The following is a 21,176-nucleotide window of genomic DNA, read 5'->3' as shown; positions in this document are numbered from 1 at the left end:
TACTTTTCTTCCTGTGATTGTTAAGGGTGTTAATAGTTTTAAATAAAATGCTAATACAAATTATTCAAAAAGAAGTAAACTGGATTGTTGCTCAATTCATTTTCATTTGGCTTTTTATTATATTTTGATATATGATGTCTTACTTCCTATGATAAACAAACTTATTGCTTGCTAAATATTCAGCAGCAAAGCCAGGTACAGCACTACTGCAGAAATTTACATTCATGCTGGAAACATGTGGATAAGTAGGTAAAAGGTGACAGCTTACATGACAGAAACAAAGATGTGGCACAGAAAAATATAACATTATAAAATCATCGATAATGTGGCTCAACCACTGAGCCATGTGGTGCTCCAGAATCATCATTTTAGACCTTAAAATGTAGAGACAGTTAATGTTATCCAGCTGAGCATAAGCTTTTTATCCGTCTACAAAACACATAAAAAAATGTTGTTGCTAAAATAATTAAGAATACAAAATCTTTAATAATGGCATATGAATTAAACACAAAACATTGTTTATTTCCCTCTGCTATTATGACCTTTTACAAATCGTAGTACATCAGCAGTGAGTGCTTCTCTGTAAATTTGTCTTCTGTTTCTTGTGGTTCTTCTTCCTTGCTGTGTTTTCTCATGGCTCTAAGAAGAAGCAAACTGATGTGAGCACATTTGAAAATTCCTACTTGATTTGCAAGGTCTTCCAGTTGTTTATTAGCAGCATTAAAATATGAAAACAACAATCATGCTCAAACTTATTTTTCAGAACAAATGATGAGCTTAGTCAAACAGTTTGTAAATCAGAGGCACCTGCATTATTGCAGTGTTTCCACTTCATGTAGATGCAAAATCCAACTGCAGGTACACCTATTATAAGGCCAAGACGAAGGGCTGAGACCCAGGAGACATGCAGAGCTGTAGAGAGTAAAGTCTTGTCATTTTTGGCATTCTTATATTTTCTGTAAAATTTTTATAGCTGTGACCCTACATACGTACATTTAAGAGAGCTCAAGCTTTTTGACGCCATCTTTGAACCTTCTCTGTACACAGAGCAGGTTATTGCATCAGAGCTAACTGGCCAAACCGGGAGAAGAAGCTCATTGATCAATGTGTTGTTAACATTAAATAGTCTGCCTTGCCAACGCTCTTGGTTGCTTCCAGACCAAGTTAGATTGAAGTTTTCTTCACATTTTTCAACACAAGTAAGCACACAGATCAAAGAGAGATTTCCTCCTATTTGCTGTGTATTTGCTGCAACTGTAACACAGAAAATAAATATCAGAAGAAACTTTTATATAGCTCACAAAGTCTGAATTTCTTTTAGATTATTTTTCTCACTTACCATCAAGGGTGTGTACCCTAATTTTGTGCAACACTCTTTGCTCTTCAGAGGAGCCCATACACTGGTAATCACCAGCATGTAGAGGAGTCAGTTTGTTGATTACTAAGGATGAGTCTTTGTTCACATGGCATAGATTTGTTTGGCCATTTTCAGGTACCAGATCACTGAGCATTTTGTTATTCAGTTTCCACTCTATTCTGTCTCCAAGTCTGGGAGAGGAAGTGTTTCTGCATAGAAGCGACACTGACTCACCAACAGCAGTGAACACTTCCTCCAGCCCATCTACAGGAAAGAGAGCAAAGCTCAGCCTTTGTACATACAAAACCACAATTTGAAGTTCTTATTGCAGATCATTACCTCTTACTGTTGTCCTGTACTTGCCAGACGCTTTAACCTCACCATTTTGGGTTATTTGACATTTCCATATTCTGTGATGGTCGGTCAGTTTCCTGGTAATGATGAGTTTTGAGAAGCAAACAGATGGATTTTCAAATCTAAATCTATTACCAGTTATTGGAACATCATCCTCAGTTGTCCAGGTGATATGTATGTTTGTGTCGTTTTTACAGAGGTCATATCCTGTAGATTTACTGTAGGAACAGTGAAGTTCTATGATGCCCTCTGCTGGACGTTTGTTCTCAGCAACTATTGAATAAAAAACAAAATTACTCTGTCATTCGATATTCACTTTAAGAATTTTATGAACAACAGTCCTACTTACTGTCAAAAAACCGAAGGGAAACACTTGAATTTAGCGCTCCACTTTCACAAGTGTACAGCTTGGCATCATCACGCTCCATCTGAGAGATCTCCAGTGAGCAATCCTTTAGCAGACGATACTTGTCTTCGTTTAAATGTGTCACTTTTCCAGCTGTAACCACCTCATATTTATCCCATATTAAACCTCTGACTGTCCAGTTTACTGAAGAGCAGGATCCAATAGAAGGTAAACCACATTTCAAGGTAGCTCTGTCTCCTGCCATAGCAAACTGCAGCACAGGATCTGTTTGTGATAATAAAAAATGCATTTAGCCTAAAAATATAAATAAATCTTGAGCATTTTTGTTCAAAGTAGGTATTGAAGTATCTGTGATAATCTAACCTATATTCACTTGCAAAGTGATGCCCAGTGATTCTCTGTTTCTGTGTTGGATAATTAACAAGTAAATCACAATTAACGAAATGAAAACCAGACTACGCTGATTGACCTTTAGGAGGCTTTTCAATGCAATCCATGACAGAATACAGAGAGAGCATCCAGCACATGGTGCTGTACTGGATGCTTTTTCTGCTTACACACATTTTAAAATTTGTAAGGAAAAGCAAATCACCACAGTAAATAATTACTTAACACTCTGATGCATAATTGGGTCCTTTTGGACCCGGTGAGGTCATCTTTTTGCAATATCCTTGTAATGAAAATTTGTCATCACTTCATTTTCCAGGTATTCCTCAACAAACATGTTATTGATATCATGCAATTAAAATTTTTTATTTACCTTTTACACATTTTAAGAAATAGCATGTTTTATATTACTATCCCATTCTTCCATAAGTGGGTCCTAAAGGACCTGCATTCATTTCCTATGGAATTTAATGGGAATCTTTGTTTCTTACCAACTGTGACTGTCAGGAACACATTTTTTTGTGAACCATACACACTGAGTCCTAAGTCTCATCCCTGAATAATAATATTTTACACAGCAAGAACTTTTACATATAATTAGTATCTTTATTTTTACCTCACAAATGTATGTGTGTCAATCATCAGTGCTGTGACAGTGGTATTGTCACAAATCAACCTATTAGCCTTCTTTGAAGTTAGGTAACACTAGTTATCTAATCAACTAGCTAACATTACCGCCTATACTTTGTTGTGTATGTGTATTATTTGTGTGTGTGTGTGAGCGTTGGTATGTGGGGGTGTACATCTGTGTGTGTCTGATACCCTGGATGAGAAAACCAAAAGAGAAAATGTGTTGAATGACATGCAAAACCTGTTGATCAATGTGTTTGTAACAGGGCGGCCTTTTACAGTGAAGATGTAGCTTTGAGGCAGAGTCAGGTGGAAACAGCAGTGGTTTATTCTTCTCACAAAGTCAACAAGACTTCACAGGTGAAAGTGCAGTCTTAAATAATCCCAGCTGTGACGGACCAAACCACCTTTAATTCACAGGGGAATCTCAATTCATCAATATCCACTTATTTAATAAAATACCTTTTACTAAATACAAACATTTCCATTTACTTTTTATAAATATTTTATGTTTTATCATTACACCATAATGAAACACCACAAACACCCCCCCCCCCCCCCCCCCCCCCACACACACTTTTCAATGGCCTCTCCCAGAAACCATATATGGTGTCTGGACCCCTGGGACAGTATTTGTCCAAACACCCTGGAGAGGACACAGAAAAGACAGGTGAGTCACTCTACATTAGCACTCCACACCTAACAGATTATGCACAAACATTTGCTCAGTTTTACCCACCAGTAGCTCATTGCTCTGAGTAACAATTATCCTCCCTTCACAGGCAACCAACCTCACTCGTCAATGAGGAGCAGCTGTGCAGAGCCCAGAACAAAAGGCTACATGCTAATCTCTAAAAGTACTCAATAAATACAATTACAATACAATACAATTTCAAAAATACAATTTTTGTGTGCAAATTGTTATTGATGTGCAAATCTATGCTTAAAGTGCAGTGCTAAATAAAGTGCTTTTTTAATAAAGTGCAAAATGTACTTTAAAAGTGCTACACAGCGATTTAAGTAAAAATAGTCTCTTCATTACAGTGTTCAAGATTCTGTCTTTTATTATCTCAATAAATAAAATAAAAATTCGTAGCTATATAAATAAATGCATAAATAAATGAGCTGAAAAAGAATAGAGTGCCTTCTCCGGGTCAGGGAGGATGTCCTGCCCCAAGTGGAGCTGGAGATCAACAGATAGATTGGCGCAGCGTCTGCAGTGAAGCGGGCGCTCTACCAGTCTGTCGAGGTGAAGAGAGAGCTGAGCCAAAAAACAAAGCTCTTGATTTACCGGTCTAAGTTTCTACCCTCATCTATGATCATGAGCTTTGGATCATGTAAAAAAGAACGTGGTCACGGATACAAGCGGCCGAAATTAGTGTTAGTTTTTTAAGGTGTCTGGGCTGTCCCTTAGAGAGAGAAGCTCAGTCATCTGGGAATAAATCAGAGTAGGGCCGCTGCTCCTTCATGTCTAGAGGAGCCAGTCTTGAGGTGGCTCGGGCATCTGATTAGGATGCCTCCTGGTCGCCTCTCTGGTGAGATGTCCCAGGCACGACCCACCAGGAGGAGGCCCAGAACACCTGAAGTGCTGAGAGAATACGTTTTGTGTGTTTGGAACTGAGGCTATCACTGGCCTTAATAGTTCGGACACAATTAAAAGAAAAACACAAAAAAAAAACAAAGGTGCATGGGACACGCTGGAGGGACTGTTTCTCAGCTAGCCTAGGAACGCCTTGGGATTCCCCCAGAGGAGCTTGAACAAGTGGCCTTCTTAGGCTGCTACCCCGCAACATTGTTCCAACATTGCTGTTGTAAAATTTCTGTTGTCATTTCGTTTTAAAAATGTTCTACAAATCGTCACAAATGTTCTACAATTTCTTCTAAAAATGCTTAAAAAAGTGAAAAATGGAAATATTTACATTGATTTAAACACGGGTCCAAAAAGACCCACTCATGGAAGACTGTATAGTCAATATGTCATGCATCAGAGGGTTAAATACTTGAATCAGCCTGGATGAGCTGATTATATATAATAGAAGTGTTGTGCCTACCTGATGAATAAAGTGCCAGCGATGCCCATAGAGGAGATATGAGATACAGTCCAATCAAAGGCTGGAAATTCATTCTTCTTTCATAAGACTTGTGTAAATGCTTCACAAATATGACCAAGTTCTGTAAGGGCAACACTTTCTTAAAATGCCTCTTCAGGAAGTCACTTTGCAACATCACATTGCAGGAAGTTACTTCAATGCAAACCTGAGGCCGTTTCACTGATAAATCCTTCATGGAGCTATTTTTATACTCTGTAGGTGTACAAAACATTTACTCTGTCCGGTGTTCTAGATGTTTGAGTAAACTTGAATTAAATTCCTTTTTTCTTCTCTGCAAAGTTGTCTCCTGTGTATTTTGGTTTTTCTTCCTCCATGAGATCATAGTTTTCAGAGAAACACATTTCAACATATCTACTCGATTTCAATGCTTCATCACATACTAGCTGCATCAAAATGTGAAAACAAATCAGTCTTTTAATATTATAACTGACTTAAAAGTCAAGATAAAGAGTAGTAATTATGTTACTCAAAATATTATTTAAAACTAACAGCTTAGTATAGAAGTCCTCTATTAGAGGTAATGTCTGCACTATATCCGTGTTTCCACTTCACGTATGTGTCAAATTCAACTGCAGCTGCACCTATTATAAGGCCAAGACGAATGGCTAAAACAGTACATTTAAAAGAGCATTAAAATTTTGATGCACAGTGAACCTTCTCTGTGCACAAACCAGGTCATTTCATCAGGGCTAATGAAAACTGGGGGAAGACGCTTATTGAACAAAATGCTATTACCATTTAGTGACCTGCTCTAACAGCTATTTTAGTTATTTTTTCTTTAAATTTGATCAACCTAACTTCCATACCATGTTAGGGTGAAGGTTTTTTTCTTTTCTTTTTTTTTTCTTACATTTCTTTAACCAAGTAGCCACAGAGAACAAAGTGAGATCTCCTCCTGCAGCACTGGTCTTTGATGTAAATGTAAAACAAAAATATAGAAGTCATGCAAAGCTTTCTTCTCCTTTACAGTTTAAGATTTTTTAACATTATTTTCTCACTGACTACAGTAGAAAGGATGTGTAGTTGCATTTTGTGGAACACTCTTTGCGTATCAAAGGAACCTACACACTAGTAGTCTCCAGCATGCAGGGGACTGAGTACTGTATGCAGCCAGTGTTTTTTTTTATTTATTCAGTGTCCACTCTATTCTATTTCCAAGTCTAAGAGAGGAAGTGTTTCTGCATAAAAGTGACACTGACTCACCAACTGCAGTGAACACTTCCTCCAACCCATCTACAGCAAAGAGAGCAAAGCTCAACCTTTTTACATATTAAACCACAGTTTGAATTTCTTATTGCAGAGCATTACCTCCTACTGTTGTCCTATAATTGGCAGAGACTTTAACCTGGGTTATTTGACATTTCCATATCAGTTACTTGGTAATGATGAGTTTTGTAAAGCAAACAAATTGATTTTTTTTTTTTTTACCAGTTATTGAAGCATCATACCCATTTCAGTTTTTCTTTTGATATGCCTGTCTTATGTTTGTAGGGAACAAATCCTATAAACGTATTGAGGGAACACATAAGTTCATCAGTGTCTTCTGCTGGAGTGGGGTTCTCAACAACTGTTAAATAAAAATAGCTGAATTTATTTTCTCCTTTATTATTCACTTTAAGACTTTTCTGAAACCCAGCCACAATCATCATTCATAGAAACTCCAGATTCAACAGAAGTTTACTCTCAGCACAGGAGCTGTTTGGGAATTAAACATACAAAGTTAGATTTTGAGCTATAACTGATAATAAACACATGACATGACTTGAAAAAAAATATTTCCTGTATTGTTTGTAAGTTTAGGTGTGCCATGTTTGTAAAATAATATATACTGGTGCATTTAGGTTTTTACTCTACTAAAACACATGTAAAATTTAGTTATAATTTTGGTTCATTTGAACCATATTTTTTAGCTACTGATTTTAAAAAATATTCAACATAGACAAAACTTAATATTCAAACATAAATAGCTGTTCCTCAAGTGTAAATATAAGTTCACTCATTTTGAGTAAATTTGGTCATATTATTTTACCAAATTTAGATTTGTTTCCCATGTTCTTATAAATATTCCTATTTACTTTATTCAACCTGATGACATTTGGTGACCAAATCCAGAAAAATATGAATCATTTTCTTAAAGTATGACGTCACCTTCTTTGTCTTTGTGAGATCTACCCCATACAAATCTTTTCAGCCATTTTTGTAAAAATGAAGATGCAAAAGGAAAGCAAAATGCGTGTACAGTGTTTGTCCACTTGGTGGTGCCATAATTGTTTCAAAATTAGAGTCTCTTGTACATAATCAGATACAGATGGATCCATGTGCCTTGCTACACAGAGGTTAAGGCCAGACATTTTTGCTGCTCTGTTCTTTCCAGAAGTTAGATCCACATGTTGAATTTGTTAAGGAACTTCTTCTGACTCAAATACAACAAAAGAAAAACATTTACAGCAATGAAACTTCACACTACTACCCAAGGACTAGTTCAAGGCCTAGGACATGCCACGACTTTGTAGGCCTTGATCTTAAGCACAACACTGGCGACCCCCCTGAGGTCAGGCAGGGAACATTCATTCTGAGGAAGGACAAACTGGAAATCTCTCAGCAAGTAAGCAGTGAACAGAAAGAGTTCAATTTTGGCAACAGACTCCCCCAGGCAGAGCCGAGCACCCCCTCCAAAAGGCATCAGGAAGCGAGCGGAGCCGCCACCTCCCTCCTGAAAGCGCTCTGAAAGCAAAAATAACAGATTGAAAATAAAAAACTGCTGAGCCAGCTCAGGCAGAACACTTTAGCTGGGGATATAAAGCTGTACCAGGTTTGAAGCTGTTCGGCTCGGACCAAACTGCTGGATCGTGATGCGCTCCAAAAAGATTAGGAATGATGACTGTGTTCTTCGGGATGAAATAACCTGCGATGCTGCACATGAGTTTAAAATCAGAGTCAAATTACAAGTAAAATGCAGCAGAAAAGTAATGAATGCAAATGAAAAGGTAAAGGTATTGAGTTTCCAAAAAGTGACATGCATTGATACATACATTAATACATTGACAAATAAATTAAAATGAATGACTTAAATACCGTAAATATTTTATTGCAGCAGCAAAACCAGCAAAATCAAATTTAGAAAATTTGTAACCTTTTTGTAATTCAGTTGAGTTATTAAATTCTATGTTAAGAAAGTTTTACTGAAACCTCTTACAATGTCAATAAAGGTGACATAAAACCGAGCCCAATGGCTGTTTTTCAAAATGGGAAACGTGTCATTCAGGTTAGAAAGATTTTTTTGTCAAAATTTCAGAAGAAACCTGGTTCATCAGCCACTTTTTAATCTGTCTTCCCCTCTTTAAAAATATCAGAATACAAAATAGCCACTATTCAAATATCTAAAGAAAATTTGAGAAATTTTAACTCACCATGAGTCCAAATCATAAACAAATGCATTGAGTCACTATCACATTATATAATTCTAGCTGGACTAACCTGCTGTCCCTGATGGCTCTGTGTGGGACGGCCAAAGGAGCAACCGGCCTGAGTCTGAGCATCTCACTGATAAGAGAGGACAACACAGGGAGTCTGTGTCTGTCACTGTATTTAGGATACCGCCCCTCTAAAACTCTGCACAGCTCCTCATATACGCTGGTCTGCACCTAAACCATAAAAAAAATAAGAGCTGAGACACAGACACAACCTGTAAGATGTGTAAATGGTATTAAGAATATTAATAATAAAAGTTTCCTATGCCTCTGGTCTGTGCAGCAGGAAGGCCACGGTCCAGTTGAGCCAAGCTGCTGCGGTCTCTGTTCCACCAATGAGGAGATCCACAGTGGCCATGTGGACATGAACGTCAGTCAGGAGCTGGAGATGAGAACATGTCTACAGTCTCTTTGCAGATTAAGTTCTGCTTACTTAAAATTTTTGGATTTCTATAAATATCTCATTTTTAATATTTCCTGGCACTTAATAAAGGTATATACCTCTCCATTTTCTGTGCTTTGATGTTTGTCAAGGCCTTGAAGGAGGAATCCTGTTATAGCATCCTCGTTTATTTTGTTTTGTGCCTGCAAAAAGAATGTAGAAGGACATAAATAACAAAAACATAATACTTAAACAGACTTGGATGATGTATCCAAGTCTGTTAATTGAGATTAACCTTTGAGATTTCTATATTGTCCATGTTTTTTGGTCATTTTCCCTCTTTGCCAATTTGTACTTTTGCAATGTTGATATTTTCTAACATTTTATGGAACAACAACAAAAAAATAATTTCAGTACAATCACATTCAAGTTGATGCTAGTTATCAAAGTCCACCAAGTTCACTTGACTTTGAATATTGACTTCAAGCATTCAGTGTTCTTGGATAAGCAAACTGCATTTACAGCAATCCCTCATACCAAACATGCATGTAGCTACAGTGGAGAGGAAAATCTAACCTATCTACCTGCTGTTACTGTATGTATTGTGATGCTGTTTCTGTGTGTTGGCTCTTGCATTTGTACATGAATAATGATAATTACTTCAGTCTATAATCAAACATTTCTTTTTCTTTTATGTGTATTTATCTAAAAGTGTCATGGTTGCAAGGTACACCCCTGTATTGGTCCTATAGATGTTGGATCAGAAGATACATACCCATGCATGGACATGTGGAGTGAAAAGGTTTGTGACAAAACTGCATGAAACTTCAGTATGAAAAGGATTAGGAACTGGTAAAAGGGTATCAGTTACAAAACATACACATGCTTGATCTATTTTTGAAATTTACCAACCTTGTAACTGTTAAGGTGCTGTTTTATGATGGCATCCCTCCTGGCCACCTCTTTGAGAAGACGAGCGAACACGGGATTTGGTAATTTCTTTAAGAGAGGGAATAATACATGAATTTATAAATGAAATGTGCTTTCGTAACCCTCTGACCGTCAGTCATAATATTAAATATTTACTGACTCTCAGCAGTGGAAAGGAATCCAGGGCTGAAATCCATGAGGAACCCCACAGGGCAACAATCTTGTTCAGGCAGCTGTGCAACTCCTGCAGCTCTGGTGACGTCTTATCATACTAGAAAAAAAGGATACACACTGTGTTCTAAGGTAAAATGGACTACGTGACCATCTTTTTGCAATCCTTGCCACTAAAAACAACTATTCAAACAGAAACTTTGCTCTCTCCCCAACACAAACAAACAAGCAATTTCACCTCTGGCACAATCACAGCTGTTCATTGAAGCACATTTTATAAACTGTCTTCAGAACTCAAGAGCTTAAAATAAACAGCAGGAGAACGGAGACCCACTTCTTTTCCGAAAGCTAAAGTGGTGATGACGTTACTGGCTGCCACAGTAAAATCTTCTGAGAGGTCAACAGCACTCTCTTGATAGTCCATCAGAACCTGAAACATAAACAGGCCGTGCTTTATCAGGTTGTGTAACATTGGAAATTCCCCTGCATTTGGTTTGGTCTCACTGGACCTGTCCTTGTTTTCTGTACCTTTCTCAAATGCAAAGCCTGTCTCTCAATCACCCCATGTAAAGACTGCTGGCAGCAGCGCTGCAAGGCACTATGGACGAGACGCCGGTGTGCCCTCCACTCCTCGGTGTAATCTCCCAGAGAGATGTTACGCCCTCCTCCAGATACACTGTCTCCTGTTTCAAGTGTGAAGAAAATATCAGGGCACATAGTGACTACAATTCTAAAGTTAAACTCAGCTGTATACATTTTTATACAGAGTGGAGAATTTTGAACATTTCACTTTGAAAACTGCTACAGCTAATAAAAGAAATAAACATAACAGAATAAAAAGGGAATAAATAATTAAAGAAATGTAAGCCACAATACTTAATAGATAAAGAAGATGGTTGTTTAGAACGCTGTACCCAAGGATATAATTGGAAAGTTTAGTAGAAGAAAAACATTTGTGGAAAAAAAAGGTGTACCAGCAACAAGAACAACCACAGTCTTGATAAGATTTGGAAGCAAAGACAATTTATGAGTTTGGATGTTCACAGGGTGTGGACTGCAGCTGAGTCAGTTCTTCAAGATCCACCACACACATATGTTCACATCACATGAGCTTTGCACTCCTTGAGTTAATTCACTCCTAAATCTGGGACAACACCAGATACATCTTATCTTGGCAAAGGCCTTGACTTTGTCTTTTCAGATAAAACACGATTTTTCATTAAACTAAAAGTTTAAAAAGCCATGTTTTTTGCTGGTATTTATTCAAGTTCAGCCCCGCTACCTAACAGGACATTTTAAAGCACTTCATAATTACTTCTGCTGACAAGGTTTATGGAGATGCTGATTTCATCTCCCATAGGAAGCTACATACACTGTGAAAAATCCTTGTTCTTAATGGGCCAGAAAAATGGTTCAAATTAACAGAAAAACAAAAGAAGGGGTGAACCTGTGTGTGAAAAAATCTAGTTTCCCGTTTTGAGCTGAATTACTGAGAAAACAGCATTTCAGTTACTTTCTAATTCATTGAGATACTGTATATCTATCAAGAAAACTGAAGAATATCTTGCCTGTGTAGGACATTGGTCGCCCAGCAAAATCAGACCATTTCTTCACCAGTGCTTCTCTGATGACTTCACAACTGTTGAGCACCACCATGGCTTAAAAGAGTAAAAATGAGAGGTTACATGTCTATCAGATACAGAAAAACTATGTTACCGTTATGTGGACAATTACTTGTTTTTCCACATTTTAAGCGGTAGATGCTTCCATAGCGTTGGCCCAGATTGGTCAGGTGAATCGGTAAGTGATCGTGTGTCAGTTCCATCATGTTGCCAATAAGGAAGCGACTCGGGGGGCCGGGGAGAGAAGGTTTTGAAGAACTGTGAACAAACTGATACAGATGCTGCAGAAGTCCAATATTTGCTCCTTTCAAATTTTAGAAGAGAAAAAAAGGTAAGGTTGAATCATTAAACCAACATGAACATATGTATGAAATATTCACACAGTAAATAGAGTTTCCCAAAGTACTTACTATTTTTATCCTTTCCTTGCGAATAAGTGTTTCGTTGACTGGTAATCAGTACCAAAAGGAGCAACGCAAGAAAAAATAATGCTCCAACACTGACCAGTGATATCTCTACTCCCATTTTGTCTTCTCTCACGTATCCCCTACTTTAAAAAGCAGACCAGTACATAACACTACTCTTTTATACTTCTTAGTTTGATAAGCTGTCAGTGTTTGCACTCGAATCAAGGATAGCTAAATATTTTTTTTAGGTCAACATATCTAATCATGTGATGAGCCCAGCACATATATCAAGAGATAACCTGATAAACTCAGTCAGGATGTGTTGAAGGGTATTAAAACACACCTCTGTTTACATGTCAGTCAGGCTGATGCTTAGCTTTGTGCTGTTCACTTTTTCTAGAAAATAGCTCTGGTTTAAAAAAAATGACATGCGAGACCCACTTAAGCAATATTTATTCCAATTGACAGTGCATAATAATACAGTAATAGTGGGATTAATGTGTGTGGTGCACAGAGATTTATTAGAGGTAAAACAGATAAAATCATATTCAAGCAAAAGGTTTCTTTAGTATTCAGATGCAACGAGCTACTCATCAACTCTCTTATTTTATTTTCTATAAGAATAGCTCAGAAAAAAAAATTACATCTTTCAAACTGAACCAAATACACTGATTGTTCCAGTAGTATCTGAAAAAAATTCCTACATGGAATTTATTTTGGGAATAGACATGCAGATGCAGATATGTACAAGTCTTGGAGCTTGAAGCATCTTTAGCCATGAGTTGCAGGGGAGAACCGAGACGGTCTGAACTTCATCTCAGAGAAGGGAATGGACGAGTCTTTGCCTTTCCAGTCTATCCAGACTATTCCCTATAAACAGAAACAAACAGAAAATCACTGACATGTGGTCTACGCGCAGTCCCATAGTATTTGAAAAATGTGAAGAAAGTTGGTTACCTGATTATTGCTGTTCATGCCGTAAAGGCCGTTGAGGTTGACTTTATAGCAGTTTTTGTACCACCAGCCCCCCACATAAGCCTTGGCACAGTGGATCCCCAGAGGGTCTGGTTCCTTGTCTCGAGTTGAGAATGGGCGGCCATTATGGTACTTCATTGAGTCACCTAGCAGAAAAAAAGCATCTAAATTAGGATCCTTTTGCTATCTAGCTGAAAAAAAACTAGATTGTTACAGTTTCGTCTATGAAGTTGTTTTTAAACTTCCAAGGACACTATGCTAGCCTGTAACTTACAATAAACATGGACAATACAACAAAACCCTCAAACATAAGGTTACAGCATTTTTGGGTGCCATAAATAAATAACAATAATAAATGCAAAAATAATGCAAAAAACATATTTTTTTAGGGAACATTGCAAGTGGTTTCCTGAGATAGTTCAAATTCCTAAAAAGATTTTGGACAATGATTTTTGTTTTGCTTAATAATTTATTGAACTTAAAAAGAATAATCAATGTCACAAAAAGGAAAAAAATAATAACTTGAAAATTTAAGGTTGGAATGTTTGCCTATTCTTGGAATTTTAAAGTTTTTAACCCTAGCATGTTTGGCATGAGTTTTCAAAATGTATTTTAATTTTGAAAAAAAAATCATAGTTTTTGCAAATCATCTTTCTTTTCCTTTAAAATGTACCTGCTGTTCCTGTGTATCCAGATACAGTAAGAGTATAGTTTCTTCCTTCTGAAGCAACAGAAAAGTTGGTGTAGCGAGCGTAAGCTGTGTCATTTCCAGATTGCAAATCCACTCTCAAGCTCACAGGGCCGATACTGGTCAGGTTGTGCAGGAAATCATTTCCTGGCCAAAGACAGGAAAAAACATTAAGTTGCATAGGTGAACAAAGCATATTTCTTTTCCTTTAAAATGCAACAACGTGATCTGGATGATCAAATGAGCAAAAATGTCCAACAATACCTAGCCAGAACTCTTCACTCAGGTTTCCAAAGCCGGCTTTATAGTCACTCCAGGTTCTGTAGAAATCAGTTTTTCCATTCATCCTTCTCTGGAAAACCTATAAAACACACAAATTGACTTGGCATCCTGTTTCATCAACTGGCTTAGTAAATGTCTGCAGTTTCTTGTACCGTCCATCCGCCTCCATCTGTTTCCATGTCACAGTAAACTCTCACTGCTCGCCCCTCTTTCCCTTGCGGGTAGATGGTCACTTCCCCTGACTCCAGAGCTCCATTTAGCAATTCTTGTGAGCATTCAGTAGGGAAAGGGAAGCGCAATTTTCCTGGAAGACAAAGAAACATGTGCCTTAGAGAATTATGAATATTTAGCTCTAACTAATCTAAATAGTGAGAAAAAAATAATTACCGGTGATGAATTGTGATGTGACAAGTGATGTATACTTTCCATTTTTCTCTCCTTGTACCACAACAGAATAGAATGATGAAGGAATCAGGCCAGTCAGTTTATACTCTGTGATGGGTGACTCCAGGATGACTTCCTAACACAGAAAGTTGTGTTTTTGTAGAACCTTAATTTGGTCAAATTGGTCCAATCAAAAGAGGGTAATCACTTACCTTTGCCTCCTCTTTTGCCATCTGATAGATCACTCTGTAGCTGTTAAAAACAACAGAAGTTCTCCAGGCAATCACTGCAGACCGACCACCAATTTCACTGGCCTTAACCACTAGATAACAGAAGAAGTGCATAAGTTTAAGTTTAAGAAGGTAAAACTCTAAAGTCTTCAGTTATTCCTATTCTACTCACCATTTGCTGTTGTAAATGAAGTAGATATTCCCATACTCTGGAGGTTGTTCTTTTGGGTCCGCACTTTGACCTTATACAGAGTTCCTCTCTGTAAACCTTTCAGCTGGTACTGCACTGAATTTCCTAACAGCATCACTGTCACTGTAACATTTGGAGCTGTACTCAAAAAGACAAACAAACAAACAAAACAAAACAAAATTGATTGATGGATCAATCAGTTCCATACTTACACTTATTTTTACTGTCAGTTCAAACTCACTCTTGGAAGACCCATAGCTAACAATGAAACGATCTACTTTCCCCAGGCTGGGTGTCCAACGCAGCATAGCTGTGTTATCTGTCACATTGATGACTTGGAGATGTGTTGGAGGAGCAGGTACTATGAAAAAAAAAATATTCACAGCATATTAATTGACCTTCTTGTACACCAGGTGTACTGGGTGAACTTCTTTAACAATACCTGTAGTGATAACTGAAGTGAGTTCATCACTCTGAGCGCTTCCTTTGGTTGTGGTAACACTGATAATGTAGGATGATCCAGCAGACAAGGCAGACAGAACAACACTTGATTGGTGAGAGTCCACAGACACAAACTGGCTTTTCCCTGACAACATGAACACAAGCATCGTATTACATTTATCTCTCTATCAAGTCTGTAACCAATGTTGCAGGGTTTCTGTCTATATCTACTGACTATGTTCTTTTGTTTTAATCAATATCTTTGTCTATAAAGTTGGTTTGACAAACCTGTTGCAATGTTGATGTATGTTACTCTAAAGCCTGTAAATATGGTGTTTGGTTTGGTCCAAGAAACAGTCAGAGAGGACTCTGTTACATTACTAAAAACCAGTTCTGTGGGTTTCTCAGGACCTGGGAATAGAAACAAGTAGTTTTATTCATTGATTAGTGTTTTACTGTTAACTTCTTAGCAAAAGCTAATTTGAGAGTGTTGAAACCATTTGAAAACATGTTTCTCGTATTTCATATCTCACCTGTGGTTGCTGTAACTCTGTGAATCTTGGATCTTCTGTCTGCTGTGGAGCCGAATACATGGACCACATAACGTGTGTTTGCCTTGAGATTACTGAACTTGAAGGATCGTGCGCTGCCAGGCACCACTCTTGAGATCCTCTTAGTTTCAGTTTTACTTCTAGATTCAACACTTTTACCAGAGGAGATAGTTGTGTTGGTGCTCTGACCGTGGACTTCAGTTGATGTTCTAGTGCCAGACATCCAATCTCTTTCAACAATCTCTTCTCCAAGCCCCTCATTCTCATCAGTGTCACTGTCCGTGCGAGGCTCTCTTCTGACCACAGTGAAATTCTTGAACATACGTTGTGGCGCCAACCATGTGATAGTGAAGCTAGAGGTGGAGATATTCACAGCCTTCACTGATCCTAAACCTCCAAGTTTTTTGGAGGAGTGATCGATTGTTGTATTGTTCTCTAGAACTTTGTTGTTGTCCTTTGTTGGTGCACTTGTTGAAATTCGGTTTATGCCAGTGGATTTCTTTTCTTGATTCTTGTTCGTGTTGGACAGCTCAACAGACTTGTTTTTGCTTTCATTCTTGCTTTTTGTGCTGTTGGTTTTATTCTCATTACTCAGTGTTACATTTGATCGTGGATCATCTTGGGGTGGTAATTTCTCTGGTCTTTCTTCCTTTGTGATTTGTGGATTTGTTGTTGGAGGAAGCTTTTTGATCTCTGGTTTTTCGCCACGGGCCTCTTTTTCATTGTCATTCATAGATTCAGTAGTTGTATTTGAATCCTTCTTATTGTCTTGTGAACAGGAAAAGTTTAAAGTTAGTTAGAGGTGGAGTAAAATAAACTTTGGAAACATAACAAATGTATTCTTACCTTTAAAGCACTTGGCATCTTTTGCACACTTACTGCAGTCAAGACTTGTAAATCCTTTATGGCAAATACATTTCCCCTTCTCACATTTTCCCTTACCACTACAGTCATTTGGGCAATTTGCAGAACATGGACCTGTTTGGCAAAAAGAAGAAGCAGAATTAATAAACCCAGTCTGCATTGTCTGATGTTAGATTTAAAATACTGGTAAGGCATAGCTACATTTCTCCTTTAGAAGGGACATCTCTCTTTCCAGTCGGGTCAGGCGTCCTTTCAGAGCAGCCATCTCAGCTTCACATCCCCCTGTACACCCACCAGGTAGCAGGTTGATGCTATGTGTCATCACCAGTGGAGCACCAGGCTTTAACGTCAGCTCCTGTTCCTTTGTGTGGCTCCAGTCACCATTGAAACTGATGACCACTTTAAGGGGCTGTGAAGGACCAACACTGTCTTTGCCGATTGCTTGGATTAAAGGAGTCTGAGTAATAGTAGTGGTGCCCATTTCTTTATCTTTATTGAATCCCCCAGCTCTTTCACCAGGCTTGTCTTTGGCCTTCTCATCATTGATCTGAAGGTGGATACCAACAACTGATTGATGTCCAGACTCTTTATGCTTATTTTTGGTAGCTTTAGTACCATTGGTAGGTAAAGGCAGAGTATTTGAAGCAGACGTATCTTTAGACTTTTTATCACCACTAGGAGGAGAATTATCAAAAGTTGTCTGATTAGTAGATACTGTAGATTTGACTTTTGTAGTTTTACTGGTGGTAGATAAAGACGGAAAGCTCTGAGCTGATTTGTCTTTGGACTTCTCATCACTTTTAGGGTGATGAGCAATGGTCTGGTTACCAGAGGCTGTTGTCTTGCCTCTAGAAGTTTTGCCACCACTGGCAGGTAAAGACGGAACATTTGGAGTTAACTTGTCTTTGGACTTCTCATCACCGGTGGTGAGGGGAATATCAAAAACAGTCTGGTTACCAGCTGCAGCCCTGTCTTTGGTGGGCTTACTACCACTGGGAAGTATAGAAGGAACATTGTGATTGGACTTATCCTCAGCATTCTTCTCATTACTGCTTAAAGAAGATTTTGATGATGTAGTTTGATTGTGAGATTGTTGAAGTTTGTTTCTGCTGGTTTTCAAATGACTGTCTGAGAAAAGCTTTGTGATAGTTGACTGGTCTTGATGAACTCCAGTAGGTTCAGGCTTGATTTTGTTGGCTTTTTCTTCACTAAGTGACAGAAGCTTAGCTGAAGCTGTCTGGTTGACTTTGTGTTTGTCTCTGTTGGTGTTGGTATCAGTGACTTTAGGAGCCTTTGCTGGTGATGGTGGAGTGGTTTGAACCACTGCAACACTGAGTTTGCTTTTGGTGGTTGTTGCAGCATTGGTTGCTGATTTTTGGTTGGAGCCTGCAGTGGGTAAAATTGTCACAGTGACAGTGTTTGGCTTTAGGGTGGGGTTCAAACTCTGTTTAGAAGGAGCAGCAGTGGTTTTTGGTTTTGAGAAGGTTAAAACAGTATTGGCTTTGGTCACATTGCTTCCTACAGGATCTCTTTTGTCAAGGGTCGTGGTTTGAAAGGAGGGGAATGGGGTTAGAAGTAAGAGAAGTCCGAGGGTAATTAACATATTGCAATGGCTGCTGTGCAGGGATGTTGTATAACTTTTGGAAAACTGTTATACAAAAAAATTATGTATTTCCTCTTTACTTCTTAGGAGATGCTGTTGGAGGTGACTTTGGCAGGTCTCTCCTACAGATGAAAAAAGGAAAATCATTATTATTACAGATCTATATGTTTTTTAATGTGTTTAAGTTGCTAGCAATATTTTTCTGATCATATGAATACTTTTTGGTCCTTGTTCGCTCCAGATTCACAGAGTTCCTTTTTACACTCTTCAGATAAGGTATTTTTACATCAGCCACATTTATGACAAGTGTATTTGTTGGGTAGTGTTTTGCCATGAAAAACTGCACCACAGTTGTGTAGCTGTTTTGGAAACTAGAGTAGACATATTCTTTGAAGGTCTTTACCTTCTTTAAACAGACTGTAATTTGAGCAAAGTTTAATAAGCAGAAAATAATATGTCACTGGATAGAGGTTGATTTATTTCATATTAATATTACACTGAGTAATAACTATGCTATAGTTCAAAAGATAAAATTTTGATAGATTTTGCATGCAATTGTCATGTATACACATTTACATAGTTAAAACAGAATTTTCTAACATTGATATTACAAACACAGCCCTGAATTGTAACTGAAAAGCTTGCCAAACCAAGTTTTTAAATGATCAGAAAGAAGCAAGACTTGAGTGGAAAATCCAGAGTTAACTAGTGGGAGTGTGCTGAGCAGTAACAAAGCATCACTGTACTGAACTGTGAGACAAGGTATACCTTTCAAGGTACAGAAAGCTGCACAAACCACTGAAGCCAAAACTCTAAAAATCCCACAAATGTCCAATTGTTGTTATAAATTTATGAAGAATCAAACTGGAGAACCAAGGAAACTTGTGTGTGCCTTTATTTTTTTAAGCACTATAACCTAATGTTTTACTTGTTGCAGCAACCTGCACACTTTTAACCTGCATACATACACAATCTGCATATGTTTTACATTCCATCATTAAAAGCATTATATGTAAATCACAACAAATAATTAATTCACACAAAACAAGATAAATCCCCATGAATACTGCAACACAACTTAGTATATGTGCATTGTCATGTCTACCTTTGGAGCAAATGCTACATATTATTACTTCAAAAAGAGTCCAGTTATCGCTTTGAAATAATTATGGAGAAGAAAACCTACCTGACTGATGAATGAGTTGTTTGCTTTATGTCTCTGACGCCATCAGAGCAAAAGCAACTCTGGCAGACGGGATCAGATCTGAGAGGAAAGATTTGGAAAAAGGACCCCCAATATAAAGGAGGTGAGTGATGAAGACTGGCCCTGCTAACACCTCCTACACCTTCCTATTACAAACACACCTCTACCACGCCTACTGGTCCCCCAACGCCTGACCACGGGGAAAAATATTTGTGTAGGAGTTACATAAAAACAGAGACTTTTACACTCACTCAAACATTAAATGTACCATTTTCATTTTCTGTGAAAATTATTAATATGTTATTTAACATGTTTTGCTGACATCTACTCTAATCAGCACTAGAATTATCTACTAATACTTGTACATATAAATATATTTTTAATTTCTCGTACATCATGTTTTAGTTACTAAAATGAAAAACATTGCAAAGTTAGGCTTACAATTTGATTGGAACATGTTCTGCAAGCGTCTTGACTTATTTCAGCTGCAGCTGCCATCAGCACACACAGTAAATGCAGGATTCAGCTGGAATACAAAGCCCAACACTGTAAGTATCCAGCGCTGACTGTAGGATACAGAAACCCCCCAGATATATGAATCGGCTGTTTGTTGAAGGTAATGAGATGTAACTGTGCGTGAGTTATGCTAGCAACCGACTATCCACAGGATGTTAGGAAGCCTCTGTGCCGGTATTGCATCTCTAACCCAATGGCCACCCACCATCCCACCTTTTGTAAACCACATGAAGAGGACTATATAAAAGGTTTAGAGCAAACAAGGAGTATGTGATGCTCTTGCACGTTAACAAGAGGTCGGAAACAGCAGCTGAGATCATCACACCTTTTATTGTATATTAAGTGTGGCACCTTCACCATGACATTTACATCAATATTTTATGTGTTCATATTCCTTACGTAGAATCACTATGTAAACAGAAAATGAGTGGGGGCTGGTGTCTAACTTTAAGACATTACTATGCTTAACAAATGTAACAAAATCATTCAAACACAGTGGCGAGGGAGGCCGGGTGATGACTCAAGTTTATCTTGCTAGCATAAACGATAAATAGGACAGAAAGGGAGGCACAGAAATGCTCCAGAAGTGCAAGATCCATTACTCTTCTCCAAAATGCCAAATGGTTATTTCTGATGGATATTAGATAAGAACATTTTCTCTCATATTACAAATGCAAATATTTAAAAAGGTTCTTAAACACTGTTGTGACCGACAGGAACTATTTCAGATAAAACTACATTTGAGCATCTGGACAGGAAACACTGTATACAGCAACAAATAAAGGATGAACATGTGGAAAAGTACCACATGGCCACTCATTTTTAGAAGTGGTACCAATAAGTGTGGAGGGTGCAGTAGATTGATCTGCTTTGAAATAATGTTAATACATTAAGAAGAATGTGAAGTCAACAGGATTTGTTTTCTTTACGACTTAAACAGATGTGAATTTAAAATAAATGTTTTTAAGGCTTCGGTAAAAATATCCAACCTCCAAGCACAATCTTATGCAATAAATAGATTTTTGGTGACATTTCTGCAAACAAATTGCCTATGACAGCC

At 37.8% G+C, this 21,176-nt stretch overlaps 3 protein-coding genes across 3 annotated transcripts; all 3 read right to left on the bottom strand.

Annotated features, from left to right (window-relative positions):
• Window positions 1-95: 95 nt before the first annotated feature.
• On the bottom strand, window positions 96-5,281 carry LOC116715442 (uncharacterized). The gene is made up of 7 exons (XM_032555885.1): window positions 5,147-5,281; window positions 2,061-2,342; window positions 1,697-1,984; window positions 1,340-1,621; window positions 994-1,254; window positions 808-912; window positions 96-639 (listed from the first exon to the last, which is right to left on the bottom strand). Exons 1-7 carry the CDS (start codon window positions 5,217-5,219, stop codon window positions 632-634), a joined length of 1,299 nt encoding a protein of 432 aa, XP_032411776.1. The 5' UTR covers window positions 5,220-5,281; the 3' UTR covers window positions 96-631.
• Window positions 5,282-6,795: 1,514 nt separating this feature from the next.
• On the bottom strand, window positions 6,796-12,530 carry cyp21a2 (cytochrome P450, family 21, subfamily A, polypeptide 2). Its single transcript, XM_032558036.1, has 12 exons — window positions 12,192-12,530; window positions 11,894-12,085; window positions 11,728-11,817; window positions 10,688-10,842; window positions 10,494-10,589; window positions 10,149-10,259; window positions 9,971-10,057; window positions 9,178-9,261; window positions 8,945-9,058; window positions 8,684-8,850; window positions 8,016-8,119; window positions 6,796-7,930 (listed from the first exon to the last, which is right to left on the bottom strand). The coding sequence occupies exons 1-12, from the start codon at window positions 12,304-12,306 to the stop codon at window positions 7,689-7,691; spliced, it is 1,557 nt and encodes a 518-aa protein (XP_032413927.1). The 5' UTR covers window positions 12,307-12,530; the 3' UTR covers window positions 6,796-7,688.
• A 96-nt stretch (window positions 12,531-12,626) lies between these two features.
• tnxba (tenascin XBa) lies at window positions 12,627-19,743 on the bottom strand. Its single transcript, XM_032558035.1, has 15 exons — window positions 19,583-19,743; window positions 16,995-18,518; window positions 16,776-16,907; window positions 15,912-16,697; window positions 15,667-15,789; window positions 15,380-15,523; window positions 15,179-15,298; window positions 14,920-15,075; window positions 14,730-14,839; window positions 14,521-14,653; window positions 14,286-14,437; window positions 14,116-14,212; window positions 13,837-13,998; window positions 13,146-13,309; window positions 12,627-13,058 (listed from the first exon to the last, which is right to left on the bottom strand). Exons 2-15 carry the CDS (start codon window positions 18,394-18,396, stop codon window positions 12,960-12,962), a joined length of 3,780 nt encoding a protein of 1,259 aa, XP_032413926.1. The 5' UTR covers window positions 18,397-18,518; window positions 19,583-19,743; the 3' UTR covers window positions 12,627-12,959.
• Window positions 19,744-21,176: the final 1,433 nt, after the last annotated feature.

Source organism: Xiphophorus hellerii, chromosome 3 (genome assembly GCF_003331165.1).
Source record: "Xiphophorus hellerii strain 12219 chromosome 3, Xiphophorus_hellerii-4.1, whole genome shotgun sequence".
Taxonomy (NCBI): Eukaryota; Metazoa; Chordata; class Actinopteri; order Cyprinodontiformes; family Poeciliidae; genus Xiphophorus; species Xiphophorus hellerii.
Note: the sequence above shows the minus strand (reverse complement) of the source record. Positions and strands in the feature narration are given on the sequence as shown.

What these genes read in the sequence shown, in the direction of transcription:
- cyp21a2 (XM_032558036.1), bottom strand. Translation starts at nt 12,306, where the DNA reads ATGGGAGTAGAGATATCACTGGTCAGTGTTGGAGCATTATTTTTTCTT. An exon ending in CTTAAAATGTGGAAAAACAA is followed by an intron (nt 11,818 to 11,893) that starts GTAATTGTCCAC and finishes TACTCTTTTAAG; the next exon opens with CCATGGTGGTGCTCAACAGT. An exon ending in AGCACCTTAACAGTTACAAG is followed by an intron (nt 9,262 to 9,970) that starts GTTGGTAAATTT and finishes TTCTTTTTGCAG; the next exon opens with GCACAAAACAAAATAAACGA.
- tnxba (XM_032558035.1), bottom strand. Translation starts at nt 18,396, where the DNA reads ATGTTAATTACCCTCGGACTTCTCTTACTTCTAACCCCATTCCCCTCC. An exon ending in ATACATCAACATTGCAACAG is followed by an intron (nt 15,524 to 15,666) that starts GTTTGTCAAACC and finishes TCATGTTGTCAG; the next exon opens with GGAAAAGCCAGTTTGTGTCT. An exon ending in TGGATACACAGGAACAGCAG is followed by an intron (nt 13,310 to 13,836) that starts GTACATTTTAAA and finishes TTTTTCTGCTAG; the next exon opens with GTGACTCAATGAAGTACCAT.
- LOC116715442 (XM_032555885.1), bottom strand. Translation starts at nt 5,219, where the DNA reads ATGAATTTCCAGCCTTTGATTGGACTGTATCTCATATCTCCTCTATGG. An exon ending in TTCCCTTCGGTTTTTTGACA is followed by an intron (nt 1,985 to 2,060) that starts GTAAGTAGGACT and finishes TTTATTCAATAG; the next exon opens with TTGCTGAGAACAAACGTCCA. An exon ending in TAGGGTACACACCCTTGATG is followed by an intron (nt 1,255 to 1,339) that starts GTAAGTGAGAAA and finishes TCTGTGTTACAG; the next exon opens with TTGCAGCAAATACACAGCAA.